This window comes from Delphinus delphis, chromosome 15, assembly GCF_949987515.2.
Source record: "Delphinus delphis chromosome 15, mDelDel1.2, whole genome shotgun sequence".
Classification (NCBI taxonomy): Eukaryota; Metazoa; Chordata; class Mammalia; order Artiodactyla; family Delphinidae; genus Delphinus; species Delphinus delphis.
The window spans coordinates 56,282,096-56,299,597 of NC_082697.1; the positions used below are offsets into that span (position 1 = coordinate 56,282,096).

Consider the following 17,502-nt stretch of genomic DNA (forward strand, 5'->3'; position numbering starts at 1 on the left):
CTCCGCCCGGCTCTCCCGGATCCCCATCCACGGCTCCCCACGGCCCCCGCGGACAGCAGCTGAGCTCTTCAGTGTAGCATCACACCCGCTGCCCCAGCAATTCTGAATAGGCTGCGCCATTTCTGTAGGGGACGCCTTCCCACCGCTCCGTCCCGACCCCATTCCCAGTTCCTGAACTCCCGGTTTTCTGCTGACACTGAGTTCAGGCATCCCTTCTTTGAGAAACCTCCCCAATGTTCCCTGTCTCTCGTTCCCACCCATTTGCCCACTATTCCCTCCTCTGGACCACCTTCTACATCCTGATCACTCCGTAGCAGTGCTCTCCAGGGGAACAGATTGCTAGCTATGCACATAACTTCAAAGGTCCTAGTACCTATACTAAAAGTGAAAAAGAAGGAGCTGAAATTAATTTGAATAATATATTTTACTTAACCCATCATATCCAAAATATTATTTCAACATGCCACCAATATATAAAATAATTCAATATTTCTTATTCTTCTCACAATAAGTCTTTGAAATCCAGTATGTACTTTACACTTACAGTGCATTCCAATTTGGACTCACATTTCAACAGCTACATGTGGCCACCTCATTGGACAGTAGAGCTCTTTATTATAATTATTTGTCTTTGTTATGTCTACTCCCTGCCCGACACGCTCTCCTAGATTTGGGGACGGGGGAATGCTGCTGGGAGGAACCAGTGTTTCCAGGACTGGCCAGCCCAGCCCAGGAGTTAGGAGGAGAGATGACCCTAACCCCAGAGGGCTGGATACAAAGAGCCCTTCCTTGAAGCACCCAGTCACCAGTGAGCTGAGCAGATCCACTGATGGTGATGGTGATGGTGATGACGAAGCGAGGAGGGATGGTAGTGATAACAGCTTCCATTTACCGAGAGCCTGCTCCTGCCAAGTTCCGTAATAGGGGATCTCATACACTCTTAAGTCCAATGGTAACGCTGTGGGTGTAGACACCACCATGATCCTTATTTTACAGATGAGGAAACTGAGGTGTGGCGGGTTATTAACTTGTCCAAAGTTACACAGCTTGCACTGGGGTTTGAACCTGATTCTTGTAGCCTTCAAAGCCCATGTTCTTTTTTTTTTCTTCTATTTTTTGACGAGATCTGTTCCCCAACTAGGGATCGAACCCAGGCCCCCGGCAGTGAAAGTGCCAAGTCCTAACCACTGGACCACCAGGGAATTCCCAAGCCCATGCTCTTTGCCAGCATTTACCTCTCTGACATGATCAAGGACATAACAATAATAATTATTATTATTTATTATTATTTCCATTAATTGAGAACTTGCTCTGTGCCAAGCATTATGTTAGGTGCCTTATCTCATTTAATCCTCAGAATAGGATTGCTGCATTTAGGGGAAAAAAAAGCAGGTCCCCCCCGCAGTTAAATTTAAATTTCACAAATCTGAAGCCCAGGAGGGAAAGGCAGACACTGGACTTGGTTCCAGTCACAGGGCAGAGGCAGGAGCTTCGGGGACCACCGTCTTCCTCTCCCAGGTAGGGATGCCAGGACACCCGGTTAAATTTAAAAGATGGCAACTAATTTTTTTTCTTTTTAGCGTAAGTATATCCCATGCAATGTTTGGGACATATTTATACTAAAAAATTAGAAGTTGCTTATCTGAAATTGAACCAGGTGTCCTGTTTTTCTTCTGGCACCCTTAACCCAGAACAACTTGAAGTTAGGAAACTATAATTCTCCTCATTTTCTGGATGAGAATGGGGAGAAACCCAGATTTAACCCAGATCTGCCTGATTAAACCCAGATCTGCCTGATTGCAGACTCTGAAGGGGCAAGTGTGGCTGCTGAGCTAGCTGAGAGCCTCTAACTGTGCTGTAGCTCTAGGGGGAATTTCTTTTTCTTTTCTTGGCCTGGATTTGCATTTAGACTGAGGCTGGGCAGGGGTAGGTGCTAGGAAAAGCCTCTGGGAAGGGTGGAAGGATTGGGCCCTTCCCTCCTGCCACAATGTTCCTTCCCCTGTCACCAGCGTGGCAGGAGAAATGTCAGGCGCTAACTTATGTCCCCTGGGGGGACAGATGCACCCTGCTTGCAGTTGGTGCTGGAGTATGGGATGCGCCAGGGCCGGGCTCGGCAGGGATCTTGTTGTTCTGAGGCTCTCACAAACGCAGGCCGCCCCTGTCCTGAGTGGCCATGAGGTCCACGTGGGCTGATGGCTGCCTTCCTTGGCTTTGATGCCGGCCTTGTGTCCCCACTGCAGGCCCGGTACCCCCAGCTCATCAGCAGAGTGAGAGGACGAGGCACCTTCTGCTCCTTCGACACGCCAGATGAATCCATACGGAATAAACTCATTTCAATAGCCAGAAACAAAGGTAAGGCAGCCAGGGGTACCCACATTTCCTGGTGGGGGGCCTGGAGGGAGGGGGAGGGGAAGGTGATTCACAGGACTAAAAATAGTCTGAATTGCCTTCTCAAAAGAAGAGAAAGTTACCAGGGAGCTTTCCTTATACATTTATTCATTCAACGATATTCGCCGAGAAGGTGAGCAGAAGGTGAGAGGTACCAACTCTGGAGAGGGTCAGGAGAGCCAGGGTCCCTTCCTTCAAGGAGCTTGCAGTCTAGCAGGAAGGGGTGACATCAAAGAGAATATTCCATAAACAATCTATTACAGTTATAAGTCCTAGAACAGAGGAAAAGGAGTTAGAGAACAAATAGCTGGGGAAAATGTCCAGGAAATCAGGGAAGGCTTCCTTGAGGAAGTGGCATTTTACCCTACGTCTCGCCGGATGAATAGGGATTGGCCAGGTGAAGAAGGTGAGAAGGAGCATTCCAGGCAGGGGAAGGGATGTGTGCCTTTAGCTGGGCAGAATGGGGCATACAGAGGGAGAAAACAAATGCATGGAGTGGAACGAGGGACAGACGGGTGGCAGGGGGTGAATCAGGTTCACGTCAGCCTGGGGATGAGGTTCGAGATTGTGGACTTTCTCCTAAGAGCTATAGGAGCCATGGAAGTTTTAAGTGGGGCAGATCAGAGAGCCTACTATGTGTCAAAGCTGGTGTCTTTCACCCGGACCAGCTTAGAGAATCCTGCAGCAGCCCTGAAGGGCAGGGGTAATTCACCTCCTCTTGAGAATGAAAAAACTGAGTCTCAGAGACGCTATACAACCCAGCCAAAGAGCCCCATCTAGTCAAAGGTGAAATCGCCCTTTAAAAGAAGCAGATTCCAAGAATTCCCTGGCGATCCAGTGGTTAGAACGCCACGCTCTCACTGCCGGGGCCCCAGGTTGGATCCCCGGTTGGGGAACTGAGATCCTGCAAGCCGCGAAGCACGGCCCAAAAAAAATCCAAAACTCAGATTCCATCCTTCATAAGCGCTGCTGACCTGCCCCCACTTGTGTAATTTATTTCTTATTTTCTTTCCCTGCCACACCACGAGTTTCTGGAAGGCCAGGACTTTGTGTCAGGATTTCTCAATCAGCAGGCCTAGCTCAGGGGCAGCAGAGCTGGCCTTCAAAGTTGGAAGGGAGGGAGGGGAGAGAAGGGCGGCTGAGCGGGCCGATGAGCGAGAACGGGAAGGAGGGCTGGACGGGTGGCTGCAAGGAAGGACAGAACGGTTCGGACGGATGGGGTAGCCACCGTGTGTGACCCCGCCCGGCTCCCTGGCCCGTGACTCCGAGCCCAAGCCCCTAACCCACCCCCGCCTCTCCTTTTAGGCCTGATGCTGGGGGGCTGCGGCGACAAATCCATCCGCTTCCGTCCCACTCTGGTCTTCAGGGACCACCACGCACACCTGTTCCTCAATATTTTCAGCGACATCTTAGCCGACTTCAAGTAAAGAAGCCATTTCCTCCACGCTCTGAGGAAGCCCTGATCTCACCCCTTGTCAAATTGATTAGTTTGCCTAATTCATGTTTTCACTTAAAGTATCAGAGGTGAATGCATAAACTGGAGGATTATTTGTGGGGAGGGGATGTTTTTCGTGGCTTGGGGGGAGGGGAGGGACTGGTTTGCTCTCTCCCTGCAAAGCCAATGGTGCACATTGGTTTTAAGCCCAGAAATTCTGCTTGAGCCCTGGACATAGTCTCAGGTTGGGCCCCGAGGGTCCTGGCCAGGTTATCTGCCACCCTTGACCCCAACGATACCTTTGGAAGCCAGTCAGGGGAATGATACCTGCTCCTGGGGCTGGTGGCTGGGACTCCTGGGTTCCGTCCCTCTCAAGTGACACGTTCTGAACGGGGAGGACGCTGGCTCCCCCTGCCCTATGCAAACAGACATGCTTCCCCCTCGCGCCCAGGCCCCGAAGCTCTGAGCATGTCCCATGCACAGTCCAGTGACGGGCAGGACAGAGCATATTAAGGCAGGAGAGTAGGGACACGGCATTGAGCTTGGGGGTGTGGGAAGGGGTCTTCTGGCCTAAAGAGTAGGGCCACTCCCCTGATCCATCCGGGGATTCCTCTCCAAACTGTGCATTCTCGCCTTCATGGGGCTTCGTCCTGGGAGAATCTCTGGGTGGCATCGCCAACAGGTCTTACTCACCACCCTCGTTCCCCAAATTCCCTCCCTCCCGTTAAACGTCAGCCCAGACCTCTGTGGAAAGCAAGCTGCACCTGCTCATCCCAGGGACACACGCCCAGGAGTGTAAGCCCAGGCCTGGGGCAGCAGAGACCCCTCCTCCTGTCCCCACGGCACCTGGGGTCTGACTTTGGACCCCTCGCCCCGGGACCCTGTCTCTAGCTCTGCTCACCCACCTCTGCTCCACTTCTGAGCCGTCCCAGGAACGGCTTTGCTGCTACATCAAAGCTGGACTAGGTGTCTTCTTGCAGGAGGTATCATGAATTGAGGGCGCCACAGTTCCATGCAGGAAGAAGTAGCCTGTTGGTGCAAGGTGGCTTCCTTGTCGTTACCCCTGCAAGTCAGAGATTTTCCTGCCATGAGTGACTGTGAGATGACCAGGCAGGTGATACTTAGAGGCTTAATTGGATGAAGGCTGAGGCTAAGGGGGTCTCTGCTGGAGGCGAGACCATTTTGGAACTGATTTGACCTCAGATGCTCCTAAAAAGAGCATTTGGTCGTCCTCCAGCAATGAGTGTTGTTTAGCGGGTAGATGAAGGAAGTCTGTCCAAAAGGAAGCCACTTGGTCTCCTGGTGCCTTGGTTGACTATTTTGGGAGCCGGGCAGATCAAGATTCTCAATTCAGCACTTTTCTCTTTTAATAACTAACCATCCAAAGATCTCAAAGTGGTTTGGTTTTTTTCTGCTTCCGCTTTTCAGCAGATTTGGTCATCATCCTATTTTTGCCAAGAATGAAAGGCAGTCACGTGTTTAACAGACGAGGGGGAATCCCTGAATCCCGGTTCACCCTGCATTCCTGCACTCAGTGCTAATCCGTTGCTTTTAAGGAGCTCTGCCGTGTCCAAGGGCGTTCGCACTGCCAACTAAATGGAGCCTCCCTCTCTGCAAGCTTTCGCTCATTTGTATGTTCATTTATTTATCCAGTCATTCATTCATGAAACTTGCATTAAATACCTGCTCTGTCCCAGGCCCAGTGCTAAGCACTAGAAATCCAAAGGTGAAATAAAACCTAGTCCCTGCTCTCAAGGGACTCACATCCCACTGCGGACAACAGAATCCTAAACCAGCAATTAATGCCATAATAGTCGTATGTGTAGGAACATCAGGAAATCAGAGGGAGTGGCCCAATCCACCTAAGGGTCAGAGGAGGTTCCAAGGAGAAAGTGACATTTGAGCAGGATTTTGCAGGATGAACAAGAGTTCACCAAGTAGACAAGACAAGGAAGAGTGTTGCAGAAAGGGAACAGCATATGCAAAGACACATGAGTTCACAGCCTCACACTTTTCACTGGGGATCCAGATTCCACAGGCAATATCCCAAGATTCAAGGCCTTATTTAACAAACAAGCAAAATGCAAACCAAACCATAATTCATGTATGCTTTCTCCTGAGAACTTTAGCATTGGATCGAAACATACAATGAGATTGCTGGAGTCCAAAAGGTTTTTAAGCCAGGGCACAACCAGAAACGTTGGCTGTCTTTGGTGGAGAGAGTGGCTCCAATATTTTGTTCTCTCCCCACAGGGCACAGACAGAGAAATGAAATCTTTTTTATCTGGAAAGTCATTTCCAGACTTCTTCACTCCTTATCAAGGGAAGTTACTTATAAAACTTTTTAAGCCATTTATCAGCCAGTCCTCGTTGACTCAGGGCATAGTGAGTTCCTGAGACGTTCTCTTTTGGAAGTGGAGGTGTAGCTGTGAGAATTTCAAGGAAAACCTTCTCAGCAGCGCTCAAGAAACTTGCTAGAGGTTGGTGAAAACATAGGGAGCCCAGAGGACAGGGTGCTGGCTCAGGCAGAGCCCACGCAGAAGAACTTCTGTGGCCGACGGTCCGGAAACGAATCCATCACACGTTAGTGCCATAGACTTTAGTAAATGTCGCCAGCAAATCTCATCACTTTTACAGAAAACAAGGTCCAGTCATGGCAAATCTTAGCACATCCTCACTTTTACTATAAATGGGTGTTTTTTAAATAATTTTTACTGACACTCAGTAACCATGCAAAATCGTGCACAACATTAATATAATCTGTATATCTATACCTGTCTATATCTATCTGTATATCAGCTCATGGTAGAAAACCATAGCTAGGGAGCCTTGCCAACTTACGCATACAAAGTGATCTTGTTTACAGTATTCTGTTGACAGTGCCAATAAATGATCAAGAAATAACACGTCACAGTGTAACTGATGACCATATGCGCAAGTCCATGAACTCAGTCTGTTTCCTGTGTTAATCAGTATTCTTAAATTAAAAACAAAATATTTATAATGGAAACATCAGAGTAAATGTGGTCTTTTTGGTTGGAAATGGTTTTGGTAAGGACTTCTTTCACAAGTTCTTATGAAGCGCCTATGATTAAGCACCTCTTAGGGATGTCTTGGGGGAATTCTCTTCCTGCGTTAAGTCTGCCTTGGGCTGAGAAGTCTGGTGAGGCCATTCAGTTCATCAGAGTTCATCCAAGACATGCCATGTAATGGGGATGGACAAGGTGTGGTCCTTACCCTCAGCTCACCTTCCAGTGGGGCAAAGGTCACAGCAACCCAGCGTAAGGACCAGGATACAGGAGGATATTGTACATGAACAAAGGATAGGCCCAAGTCAGGGTGGAGGTTAGGCCTCTGAGCTTCAACTTCAAGGTTGAGTGGGAACTGCTCCAGCGACTCAGAGGAGGGGTGGAAGGCATTCCGGACCAAGAGGACAGCTATAGCTGAAGGCACGAAGGCAGGATGCGGCAGGGACTTCTACAGCGTTCAGCATTACTAGATCACAAAGACAAGGAGAGCAGAAGAGCCTGGAGACCAGGCCAAAGAAACAGGCAGGGCTCGGACCTGGAGGGCCTCCTGTGCCAGTCTGGGCCTTCCATGAACTGATGGAGCAGGGTTTGGAGCAGGGGGGTAATCCAACATGCATTCTAGAACGAATGTCCTGATTGTCCACTGTGAACAAGAGAGACTGGGTGATCAGTCGGAATCTGTGGCCATCGAGATGACCAGGTGGCCCAACCAGGACAGCGGTAATGGGCTGGATGGAGAGGGAGGGAAAAGCACAAAATCCACTACATCCAGGGCAGTGACATTCAACACTAGAGGCACTTTGGAGTTGCCCTAAAGAACTTTGTAAATATCCTAATGCTCAGGCCCCACCCCAAACCAATTAAATCACGTTCTCTCCCTCACGGATGGAGGTGGTAAGCTGATGACTGATGGGAATCAGCCGGGAGGCAGGTGCAGCGTGGGAAGGCACGGAAGAGATGCTGAGTCAGCACCTGTGGAAACGAGCTGGCTCTTTGGTCCTCCTGCTATCCTGACCTAGAACCGCGGGCCGTGGGCTCCTGACTCACCTGCACCCAGCTGTCTCAGTGGCCCTCCATGGCCCTTCTTTTTCTCACCTGGAAAATGTATGGTTTGGACCACGTGATTTCTAAGGTTCCTTCTGGCTGGGACACCGAACAGGTCTATGAAATAACTGACTAGGAAAGCAATATCTACCATTAAATATGCTTTTAAGAATAATCACATATAGTGATAATATTTATCATTTGTTGAGCATCTGCTATGCACAAGCATATTCTGCTGGGGCTTTGTCATGTTCACAGCACACCTATGAGCCGTGTATGTGTCTGCCTGTTTGTGAGATGAGGAGCCTGATGCTCAGAGAGATTGGGGAACCCGCCTGGCATCACACAGCCTGGAGGCCAGGATTTGAGACACACTGGTGTGTGTGAATGAGCACATGCAGTCAGCATGGGGTTGGTTGAGGATCAACCACTCAGGACCCTTCTCACCACCAGCCTGGCCACTGGCCTGGGAAAGTGAACTTGAACTGGTCAGCATTAGTGTGAGCTCCTAAGCGTATATCCCTAAGGCAGGTGGGTGGAAGGTGCCAGGACCTTTGTTAAAAACAGTCACTGTTTCCATTTTCTGTCCTTCTTCCCCCTTCTCCACCCCCCGGGGAGGCAGGACAAGGCAGTAGAATGACCTAACTCTGCTGCTTTCTAGCTGGGTGACCTTGAGTAAGTCACTTCACCTCTCTGAGCATCACCCGCAGAGAGTGATCACAGTAAAGCAGCTGACACTTACTGAGGGCTTCCCTGGACCAAGCGCTGTTTTTAAGTGCTTTTCATGTAGTAAGTCAGCCCCTTCAACTACCCTCGGTGGGTGCCTTTATTATCATTAATTCACAGATGAAGAAACCAAGGCACAGACAGTGATTATATTACTGGCCCACAGTCACAGCCTGGGAGTGGCAGGGCTGGGGTTCAAGCAGGTAGGAAGTCTTGCTTCCAAACCACGTGCTTCACCCTACACCTGCGACCTCTCTCCGGTTCTCCAACTCCAACAGCTGCTGGGAGGATTCAAGAAAATCTCGAAATCAGGACTTCCCTGGTGGCGCCGTGGTTAAGAATCCACCTGCCAATGCAGGGGACACAGGTTCAATCTCTGGTCCGGGAAGATCCCACATGCCGCGGAGCAACTAACCCCATGCACCACAACTACTGAGCCCGTGCTCTAGAGCCCAAGTGCCGCAACTACTGAGCCCACGCAACACAACTACTGAAGCCTGCACGCCTAGAGCCCGTGCTCCACAAGAGAAGCCACCGCAATGAGAAGCCAGTGCACTGCGACGAAGAGTAGCCCCCGCTCACCGCAACTAGAGAAAGCCCACGCACGCAGCAACGAAGACCCAACACAGCCAAAAGATAAAAATAAACAATAAATAAAATTTAAAAATCATGTAATCATCTCCTGACTCGTGGTAGGTGCTTAATACATGATGGTTCCTTTTGCCACTCGATCTCTGTGAACCTGGCTCACGTATAGTTCTAAATGTTAAACCTACTTCCCAACACGGGGACAAGTCCCACCAGATCCCAGAGCAGATTACAACTGTTAATCAGTAAAACGGATGTTTGTCACTAGAGTTGGTACAAACGTGGCCAGATGGTATTGACCCTGCCTGATTAACCCTCATCAGGCATGATTTTATAGTTGAATGAATGCTGCAGGATCAAAACAGGGCCATAAAAGTTGGACTCTGCCCAGGTTTCAAAGGGACCCGGTGGCTTTCCATCTGGGGACTCACAAGACCTGAATTCTTAAAGCAGCCAAGGGCAAGCTCCTAGTTATTTGGCTAACTCACCCCAGGCTGGCCCCCTGCAAGCAGCTAAGCCCATCAAATCTGTTCTGGGAAGTGCATTAAACATTTTTATTTATGATGGGCTGGGGGTGGGATATCTGGGCCTATGACCAGGTAAGGCTCAGTTCTGGTAACCGGTGTAGGAAGGACAACGGCTCCCAGCCATGCACACTGTGAATGTCCCCAGTTGGAGCAGACCTCACCATGGTCTGGAGGACTACCTGTCTCAGCTCAAGCTGCTCTAACAGAATATCAGAGATGGGGCAGCATAAACAGCCAACATTTATTTCTCACTGTTCTGGAGGCTGGAAGTCCAGGGTTGGGTCCTTGGTGAGGGTCTCTTCCTGCTTGTGTCCTCACATGGCACTGATTCCATCGTGGGGGCCCCACCCTCATGACCTCATCTGACTCCAATCACCTCTCAAAAGCCCCATCTCCAAACACTATCACATGGGGGGCTATGGTTCAATGTATGAATTTTAGGAGGGGATACAAACATTAAGTCCCTAGCAACTACCACGTGAAAATGGACGTGCTACAGGTTACCCCATTTCCTGCATCTAAATAATACACAGCCCAGGGCAGGTGGGGTGCCCAAAGTCCAGATGGTTCTCAGCAGATGGGAATGAAAACCAGTCTACAAAATACAAACACGGTTGTATCACTAACGCTTTTAATGACTGTTTCCTACTGTCCACCCAGCTTCCAAGTCCAGAATGGAGATTCATGGTTGAGAAACTTTTCTCTTTACCTCGAAAGCTGGCAGGAGGGGGAAAGGATGGCAGAAGAGATTGTGTTTAGTACAGCATTTTACTTCATTTGTTAAGATGGATGACATGATCATTACGGAAATTTTAAACAATACTAGAAGGCCATAAAGTTCAAAGTAGACGTTTTCCCTCTGTCTCATCCACCTGAATCTTCTCCCCAGAATTAACCACTGTGAAAAATTTGGAATGCGTTTTTTTAAATCACAAATAGGATCATACAGAACTATATTGTTCTCTGATTTGCTTTTTCCACCTAACACTACCCCATGATTATCCTGTCACATCAGCAGATATGGTTCAACCTCACTCTTTTTAAGGGCATGTAATATTCCATAGCTTATTTAACTGTGTTGCCTACTAATGGCAACTTAGTTTACTTCCTGTTGTTGTTGTGTGTTTGTTTCACTATTAGAAACATTCAGTGAACATCCTCATATACATGCTTGAGTATTTCTATTAGATGATTATTTTGGAACTGTTTTCCAAGGGGGAAATCACCAATATAACCACACACCACCTGAATCTAAAAACCGTTTCCATTTTCTGAGAAGCTGCTTGACCATCAGAGAGGCATGGCTCTTGGGAAGGCCCAATCCCACACAATGATTCTCAAAACCTGGGGTGCCTTGGAATTACCTGGGAAGCATCAAAATACAGATACCCAGCTTCTGCCCAACCAGAATCTGCAGGGTTGAGCACAGGCGAGTTTTGTTGTTTTTGTTGTTGCTGATCTGGAGCAAGGGAACTGGGTACTACTGCCGTGCTGGTGCACTGCAGAAACCCTAAACTGTTTCCCTTGTCACATGCAATTTTAGCTTGGAAATAAAGGGATAGAATAATGCATTTGCTCTGTGCGCCCTCTGCTGGTACTGCATGAGCAAACCACACATCCAAGTGGAGGCTCTTTTGTGCCAGAGCCGGTGAGAACTGGGGCTGTCACCTCCCACTGAACTGACACTTCTGGGCAGTAATTGTCAAATCAGGCTACGCATGAGAATCCCCTCTAGGGAAACTGGTCATGGGCCTGGGCAACAGTATTTTTTAAGAGGTGTCCAGGAGATTCTACACACGGAGCCCAGGCGGACAACCTATTCTGTAGGAGAAAAAAAAAAAAAATTGGCCCAGGGACACAGAGGCATGTGTCATTCTGGTGTTGTCCACCCTGGTCATCTATTTCAGAAATTCCCAGCATGGCTGCATAGCAGAATTAGCCTCAAGCTTGACAAAAAGACCGATTCTGGGGATCCACCCCAGACATAATCAGAATCTCCAGGGGGTGAAGCTCACTCAGGTAAGTGCTTACAGGTAGCCCAACAGGCCTACTTAACTTTTGGTTTTAATAAGTCAAGGTCAGATCATTAATCCCTCTTAAGACATTTTATAGGCACAGACTGTGTCTTTGGGAGAAGAGGTTCACAGGAACTGAAGTCACTGACAAGCAGGTGAGGGAAAGGTAGGGAAGGAAACCAGCAGCTCTGAAGATTATATAATCGAGTCTTCTATATAATTGAATCCTCAGTACAACTTCTTGAGGATAAATAGTAACACCCCTGTTATACAGAGAGAGAAACTGGAGACAGACAGATAGACACTTCTATGTAGATACCTAGGGAGAAAGGCTTTTAGGCAGAGGAACTGTCAGTGCAAAGGCCCTGAGGCTGCGGGGTCCTTGATTATTGGAGGAAGAGCAAGGGAAATATAGCTAACTGAAGTGGTAAATGCAGAGTTGTGGATGAGAAGAAAGCTGGGGGTAGGGGCGGGGCCAGGCCATGCTGGGCCCTGTAGGTCACAGTAAGGACTTCAGCTTCTAGAGCAGTGATGTGATTCTCTTTTTTAAAAGGATCACTTTGGCAGGACTTCCCTGGTGGTCCAGTGGTTAGGACTCCGTGCTTCCACTGTAGGGGGCATGGGTTCGATCCCTGGTCAGGGAACTAAGATCCTGCAAGCCACAAGGTGTGGCAGGAGGGAAGGAGGGAAGAAAGAAAGGAAGGATCACTTCGGCTGCTGCGAGAACAGATTCTAGAAGGGCAAGGATGGAAGCAGCAGGTTGCAATAATCCAGAGGCTATGAGGGCAGCTTGGATCGAAATGGCAGGGCTGGAGCAGGTGAGAGCAGTCAGGTTCTGGTTGCACTTTTAGAGTAAAGTTGGTATAAAATTAAGTCAGTGGAACCACATGCCATTTACCCTAAGAGCCGGCACTTCTAAGTGGGTCTGCGGCTCTCTGGGAACCCCCAGGCCCACAACCGGGCTCTGGGTCACACCGTCCACGGCACGCACAGCCCCTCTATCTAGACAGACCCTGCAGATATACCCCAGCTGACAATGGGAGCCCAGCATTCCCAAACATCTGAGGGACATGGTCACACACTCCCCAGACCATTGCCTTCAACTGGCTGGAATTAACACACGATGGGAATTTAACAGAGGCAATGACAAATCCATAAGTCTATGCCCTTTCATTTGCATCTTTAATTAAAAACAAATACAAATTAAAAGCTGTTTCCTCTTGTTCTTAAGAGCTCCCAAGCTTTCTTTCACTGACCTTCAAAGGCTCCCCACAGTGATTTGGATCAAATTCAGGGTCCTCCCCTTAGCAAAGGCACCCACCCCACTCCTGTCCAGGGCAGAAACGCACGCTTGTGTCCCCTCAGCCTGAACAAGCAGTGCTCATGTCCATCTCCTCCACACACCTGGGGTCCCCTTCAAAGTCCCGGCCCCAGGCCTCACCCCCTCAGGCCACCCCACTCTTCTCTCTCCTTGCACTTTCCCCCATTTTATTCATTTATTGGCTGTGTCGGGTCTTGGTTGCAGGATGCGGGACCTTTTGTTGCGGTGCGCGGGCTTAGTTACCCCGTGGCATGTGGGATCTTACCCTGTCCAGGGATCAAACCCGTGTCCCCTGCATTGGCAGGTGGATTCTTAACCACTGGACCACCAGGGAAGTCCCTCCCCATTTCTAATTATACACATGCACTTAGCATCCGCCCTCCCTCCCCACCAAGATGCTGTCAGTCCAAAGGCCCAAATCCTCCCCTTTTATGAACCGTGGTGCCTTCAGCACCGAGCGGAAGAGGTCTGGGATGATTGGCTGATTTGGAAGCCTGCAGGGACAAACTGCCTTGAATTACATGCTTTACTTGCTTCTGTGAAATGCAATAAATTGAGAAGACCTAACAACTTCTTTCATGTTATCGTCATTATAAAGTCACTTTTCTCAAAATGCCACTTGCAGTCTACACAAAGGAAAGATATCTCTCCATATAGCTGGCATTTATCACATTCTTTATAGCACTGAAAAAATGGAGATCATTTAAACAAGAAAGGTTATAGAACCAGCTACAACCACTCAGTGGAATATTTTGCAATTACTGATTTTTTTTTTGCATAAAAAGTATTTAAATGAAAAAAAATCAAATAATCGGGGCCTTTTGTTTTTATCTATTTGTAAGGTATGCTGCCCATTTTTTCCAACTTTATTGAGATATAACGGACATACAATATGGTATTAGTTTAAGGTATGCAACATGATTTATATATGTATATACTGCAAAATGACTACCACAGTAAGTTAACATCCAGCATCTCACATAGTCACAAGGTTTCTTCCTTGTGACTGAATATTTTAAATGAATGTTTATAACTGACGTAGTCCTATGTTATAACATGAAGCAAAAAAAAGCCAATTTCAGATACAGGATAACATCTATGTTTTAAGTAAATACTGAAAGCACAGTGAGATACACACCCATTAGGATGGCTATTATATATAAAAAAAAAAAAGATGTGGATAAATTGGAACTCTGATGCATTGCTGGTGGGAATATAAAATGGTGTAGCCACTATGGAAAAGGTTGGCAGGTCCTCAAAAAGTTAAACTTAGAATTACCGTATGACCCAGTAATTCCACTTCTCAGAAAATACCCAAAAGAATTGAAAGCAGAAACTCAGATGTTTGTACACCAATGTTCACAGTAGCATTACTCACAACAGCCAAAAGGTGGAGACAGTCAAAATGTCCATCAAAAGATTAATGGATAAACAAAATGTGCTATATACATATTATTCCGCCATAAAAAAGGAATGAAGTTCCGATACCCGCTACAACATGGGTAAACCTTGCAAAATTACGCCAAGTGAAAGAAGCCAGACATAAAAGGCCACACAGCGGATGATTCCATTTACATGAAATATCCACAACAGGCAACTCCATAGACACAGAAAGCAGATTAGTGGTTGCCAAGGGCTGGAGAAACGGGGTGTTGGGGAGTTACTACTTAATGGGTGCAGAGCTTCTGGTTGGGATAACGAAAAAGTTCTGGAAATGGAGAGAAGTCATGGTTGCAAAACACTAAATATACTTAATGCCACTTAGTGTACACTTAAAATGATTAAAAGGATAAATTTATGTTTATATTTTACTACGATTTGAAAATAAAAAAAGACTGGAAGGTCACAAAACAAAATTTAGTTATTGACTTCTGAGTGGTAGAATTAAAGATCATGACTTCTTTCCTCTTTGTTACAAATTATACAATAAGCATATTGCTAATTACGGGGGACATTACATGTAACTGGCTTTATTTGATAAAGTATCACACCAGCATATAGTTCATCTGACTTTATCACACTGCAAAGCCTTCTGATGTGAGAGCCCCTAGACCGCTGGGCGGTGAACTTGCTCGGATTACAACCTTGCCCCAGTGGCTGTGCAGCTACCGCGCTGGCAGGATGAACGACCCAGCTCTAGGCTTCATCCTGGTCCCCCCGCCGCCGGGTCCACAAGGGGGCGCAGCATAGGACTGGTGAAATCCCTACCCATTGCCTGGAAGCCTTTTGCGGCGCCATCACCTCTGAACTAACAATGACATTTATTGTTTATTCTCACACCCATCCCAGGAGACAGGGAGGATTTTTCCACTTTAAGATGTGAAAACCAAGGTTCTGAGAGACTTGATAACCTGCCCCAGGACAGGGATTTGGAAACGGACAGACCCAAGTCTTCTGGCTCCCGCCCCCCACCTCTCTCTTTGGTTTCACAGCAGTGTAACTGTTCGAGAGAGCTTGGCAACGCTTCCTCCAAGGACTGGCTCTTAACAGAAACTTCTGGCCATTATCTGAATGTCACACACAAGTGCAGTTAAGAATCTGCACTCAGGGCCTCCTTCTAAACCCAGTTACTTCTACCTCATGAATTTCCTTATCCCAAAAGACAAGTTCCCAGGGGCCCCGGCAAAGTCTCCAGCTGCCCGACCCCCTCCTTCAGCCCCGCCCACACCCTCAGGCTGCCTGCAGGAGGCCCCCTGTCCGTTCACTTGAACTTGTCCAGCATCCCAAACACCTGTGTGAAACGCTCTCGGTCCAGGATGCGTCCGTAGCGCAGGGTGAGGTAGAAGGTCTGTTTCCCACTGTACTGCTGGATCCGCACGAACAGCTCCTGAGGCCGATCCTGGCTTTCCGTCATGGGGATCACGTCGGCCACAGGGCAGTATGTCTCCTGTCGCCGGCCCCAGAAGGTCAGGTGGGCCACCCGCAGCATGGTGCCCGACTCATTCACGTACAGGATGCCCACTAGCCTCCGGAAGAAATGGCTCATCCAGCACAACATGGCCAGGGCAAAGCCAGCGATCCCGCCCGCCAGGCACAGGGAGTTGAAGGTCATGAGGCCCTGGGAGTACCAGTAGAGGCTAGGCGGCAAGGCCACCACCGTCAGGGCCGTCTGTGCCACCTTCAGCCGAGACAAGTACCCGAAAGACCTGATGGCATCAAACCGGTACACCATCTGAAATGTCTCTGTCTCTGTGCCGGGTGGTTTCTCCTTGGAGGTTGGTGGCCTGCTTCCCACCCACCTCCTAGGATCCCGCCCACTGCAGTACCACAGCCCGTGGAGAGGCCTTCCCCATGCAGCTGGCCCTGGCGACCGCGGCACAGCTCGGAGGAAGGCGGCCTGAAAGGGAGACAGGGAGACCATTTCTCTCATGGAACTCAACCATGCTAATCACACAAGGAACAGCTGCAAAGCATCTTACACGGAGGTTCCCACCAATCCTGTGAGGCCGGCATCACTGCCAGAGATGGAAAGAAAGGTAAAGCCAGATGCTTTACCTCACGTGATCTTCACAAAAGCTGTTTGCGATGGGAACCACGACTTCTACTTTACCACGCAGAAAATTAAGCCCAGAGAAAGTAAGAAATTTACCCAAAGACACATAGCCAGTGAGTGGGGCAGAGTCTGACTTTTAAACCGGTCCTCTTTCCTCCAGACAGCTCAAGTAGGTATAGGAAAGGAGGCGCAGCCTTCATTCATTCAACAAATACCTTGAGAGGGCCAACTCTGGGCTGGCACTGGAACCACAGCGTGTGTGACAATTCCCCAAGCAGGAAACTCAATCAATGTCCCAGTGGGGAACAAATCCGCAAGACATTCATCATAATAACTACCCAATTCTCGGTCAGGTTTAAAGCGTCATCTTGGGGTCGGAAGGGAAACGCTGTTTACCTGGCCTAAATTGAGGGATGGGGTAGAACGGAGGAGAAGGGAGGCGTCAAACCGTAGCACAAGGGTTTTATGAGATGCACAGTTCCACCCCTCGAATAGTGCAGTGAAAGATACGTTGGGCGGTGAAGTCAGATCTGGGTTCCAATCCCGACTCCTACAGTCACCAGCTGTGGGTCTTTGGGCAAATTACTCCACCTCTCTGGGCCCCAGTTTCTTCATCTTTCAAAATGGGGATCCAAAATATACTGAATGTGATGATGGTTTTAAAGCCTTCAAATGCACTTGATGCTCGGCGAGTGCTCAGTGAGTTTTAGTTATCGCCGTTGAGGGCCCACGTGACCTGAGCGCAGAGGAGAGCGGGGAATAACAAATTGGAACCCACGTCCCTCCCACGGATTCTCCGAATCAGAACCCCAGGTGTCTGCAGGCCTGCCCCAGGCCTGCCCCCGACCCACAAAACACGTCACCTCCCTTACTTCCCACCACCCGCCTTCTTACCATGACTTCAAGGCCGCCTGCCGGAAGTGAATCCCTCCTACT

General features: G+C 48.7%; 2 protein-coding genes, 1 long non-coding RNA gene and 1 other non-coding gene across 5 annotated transcripts in view; 1 reads left to right on the forward strand and 3 right to left on the reverse strand.

Moving 5' to 3' along the window:
• ABAT (4-aminobutyrate aminotransferase) overlaps window positions 1-6,833 on the forward strand; it is an 87,237-nt gene extending 80,404 nt beyond the window's left edge. For both annotated transcript variants that reach the window (XM_060031722.2, XM_060031723.2), the window contains 2 exons: window positions 2,241-2,352; window positions 3,694-6,833. In XM_060031722.2, coding sequence (XP_059887705.1) covers window positions 2,241-2,352; window positions 3,694-3,815 — 234 coding nt within the window. In that variant the 3' untranslated portion in view covers window positions 3,816-6,833. The remainder of the gene's footprint in view (window positions 1-2,240; window positions 2,353-3,693) is intronic.
• TRNAE-UUC (transfer RNA glutamic acid (anticodon UUC)) lies at window positions 1,130-1,202 on the reverse strand. Its single transcript has one exon. It is a non-coding gene; the product is annotated as a tRNA-Glu (tRNA).
• Window positions 4,756-17,472, reverse strand: LOC138414279 (uncharacterized). Its single transcript, XR_011246724.1, has 3 exons — window positions 17,461-17,472; window positions 16,782-16,967; window positions 4,756-4,886 (listed from the first exon to the last, which is right to left on the reverse strand). It is a non-coding gene; the product is annotated as an uncharacterized lncRNA (long non-coding RNA).
• TMEM186 (transmembrane protein 186) lies at window positions 13,482-16,770 on the reverse strand. The gene has a single exon (XM_060031724.1). It carries the CDS (start codon window positions 16,441-16,443, stop codon window positions 15,775-15,777), a length of 669 nt encoding a protein of 222 aa, XP_059887707.1. The 5' UTR covers window positions 16,444-16,770; the 3' UTR covers window positions 13,482-15,774.
• Window positions 17,473-17,502: the final 30 nt, after the last annotated feature.